This window comes from Mastomys coucha, unplaced genomic scaffold (genome assembly GCF_008632895.1).
Source record: "Mastomys coucha isolate ucsf_1 unplaced genomic scaffold, UCSF_Mcou_1 pScaffold15, whole genome shotgun sequence".
In the NCBI taxonomy this organism is placed as follows: Eukaryota; Metazoa; Chordata; class Mammalia; order Rodentia; family Muridae; genus Mastomys; species Mastomys coucha.
The window spans coordinates 72,707,827-72,710,305 of NW_022196897.1; the positions used below are offsets into that span (position 1 = coordinate 72,707,827).

At 34.8% G+C, this 2,479-nt stretch overlaps 1 protein-coding gene across 1 annotated transcript; it reads right to left on the bottom strand.

Moving 5' to 3' along the window:
• Positions 1–1,218: 1,218 nt before the first annotated feature.
• Positions 1,219–2,157, bottom strand: LOC116090428 (olfactory receptor 8K3-like). The gene has a single exon (XM_031370891.1). The coding sequence runs from the start codon at positions 2,155–2,157 to the stop codon at positions 1,219–1,221; it is 939 nt and encodes a 312-aa protein (XP_031226751.1).
• Positions 2,158–2,479: the final 322 nt, after the last annotated feature.

Here is a 2,479-nt window from a genome sequence, read left to right on the forward strand (position 1 = left end):
CTCGAAAAACAAAAAAAAAAAAAAGAAAGAGTATCTTTCTATGTTATATGTTAAAGACACCAGAACATAGGAAGGAATGTTCTATAGAGTCACCAGTTTGATCTTTTTGTTTTCAATGAGCTTTGTGAATTTTGTCTTCAGCAATAATACCTTAGTGTTAGTTTATGAGCAGCCTATTGTTTTGTTGACATGATGGGTTAAGTGTGAATTTTTATGGCCCCTTTAGCCAACAACACAATTGGATGTAACCTAGTCCTAATACTGGAAGTTTCATTTGGTAACAAGAGATAACCTGTTGGGACTCTGATTCTCCCATATTTGGAAACTGCATTGAGATTGCCTTCAAGTACTTTGGGAAGTTTCCATCTCACTAGATACCACCTGTTAATTTTAGCTCTCTTGCCTTGCTTTCACTCTCTTTCTACTCCTGAACACCCAAAAATTAAGCATCTCCCATCCAAAGTCCACCCATAAAATGGAACTATTTCCCCATTTCCTTTAGGACTAATTCATGCTGACACAGTTTCCCACTTACGGTGAAATAGTGACATTTATATTTTGGCAATAACAACACTCTCATTGGACTGAGGGCCCACTCAGACAGAATTTATGCCTGGCACTGCAATCATAGTTCATTGCTTGTGACTAGTGAGATTATGAATCTTAGAGGAGAAACAATGATTCTTCACTACTGTAAAAAATGGTAATAGGACCCAGGCATGGTGGTAAATATCATTAATTTTAGCATTGGCTAGACAGAGGCACTTGGACCTCCATGATTTCAAGACCACTCTGGTCTGTGTAGAGAATTACAGGTCATCAAGTGCCCATTTCAATGATAACATAAGATTAAAAAATAAAATAAAAAATGACATGTATAGAGATAGCATCTTATTTTCATTTTAGTTTTTATTTATCTGATGACTAGTGAACATTAAACTATTCCTTATATTTGATCATTCCTTTATCAAACATGAAATTTCTTTGAAAACTTAACAAACTTGAGTGAAAACACATTTTTATGTTTCATTTATTTATTTAGAACAATTAACAGTGGGTGCAAATTTTAAGACAATAGATGAATACATGTTGGATTTTTTTTTGCTTTATATTAAACTAGATACATGTTGGATTTCCTTTGCTTTATATTAAACTAGATACACACATAGGAAACAAAATTCTCATAATATAATTTGCAAGGTTCATTTGTGTATTACATTAAGAAAAAATATTGCCTAACACTTTCCACAATCTTTCTAGGGCATATTTTACATCCTTGTTCCTTAGACTATGGATCAAGGGATTCAACATGGGTATAATCAGAGTATAAAAGATGGAAGCCACCTTATCAGTGTCAAAGGAGTGACTTGATTTGGGCTGCACATACATAAATATCAACGTCCCATAGAAGACAATGACCACTGTCAGGTGGGACCCACAAGTAGACAAAGCTTTCTGCCTGCCTTCAGCTGAATTCATCCTAAAAATGGCTATAAGAATGAGTAGATAAGAAAAGAGGAGTACCATGAGAGAGGAAACCAAATTAAACCCTGCTGAAATCAATATTATAATTTCAATATCATGTGTATTAGAACAGAGCAATGATATTAAAGGGAGACTGTCACAGAAATGACTAATGATCTTGTAATCACAAAAAGGTAAAGCAAAAATTTTTATAGTTATCAGAAGTGAAATAATGACACTATAGAAATAAGGAACTGCGACTAGGACCCAGCATACCCTATGAGACATGATGACTGTATAGAGTAGAGGCTTACAGATGGCCACATAGCGGTCATAGGACATTGCAGACAGAATAAAGAGTTCACAAATGATGAACACAAGAAAGAAAGTTAACTGTATTGCACAAAGATGATTACTGATTGTATTCTGATTGACAACAAAATTTACCAGCATTTTGGGTCCCACAGCTGTAGAATAACCAAGATCAGTGATAGCCAGATGTCTGAGAAAGAAGTACATGGGTGTTTGCAGTCTGGAGTCCACCATGGTAAGGATGACCATGCCCATGTTACCCATGAGTGAGATGAGATAGATGATGAGAAACAATCCGAACAGTGGAGCCTGAAGCTCAGGCCGGTCAGTGATGCCCATCAGGATAAATTCAGTCACCACTGTGAGGTTGCGTTTCTCCATCTAAGCTTACAGCAAACTCTGTTTTGGGCTGATATATCAGCATACCCAATAGCTGTTCTGCATTATTACCTGGGAGAATTTACCATATGCAAAACAAATATAAATAAGTTAAGTCTGAACTTACCAATTATGTTATTTGCTATTGAAAATATCTTTACTTAAAAATTTGTTTAACGAGAATTTAAGAGAGACAGAGATAGAATAGGAGTTTTCAGTTTTGTTTTATATTAATAATGTCCTACTAATCTAGGGCATAATTGCATTATTTTTGTCAAAAGCAAACAAAGTTAGAAATTGAAAATTACTTTTTAATGTAGAATCA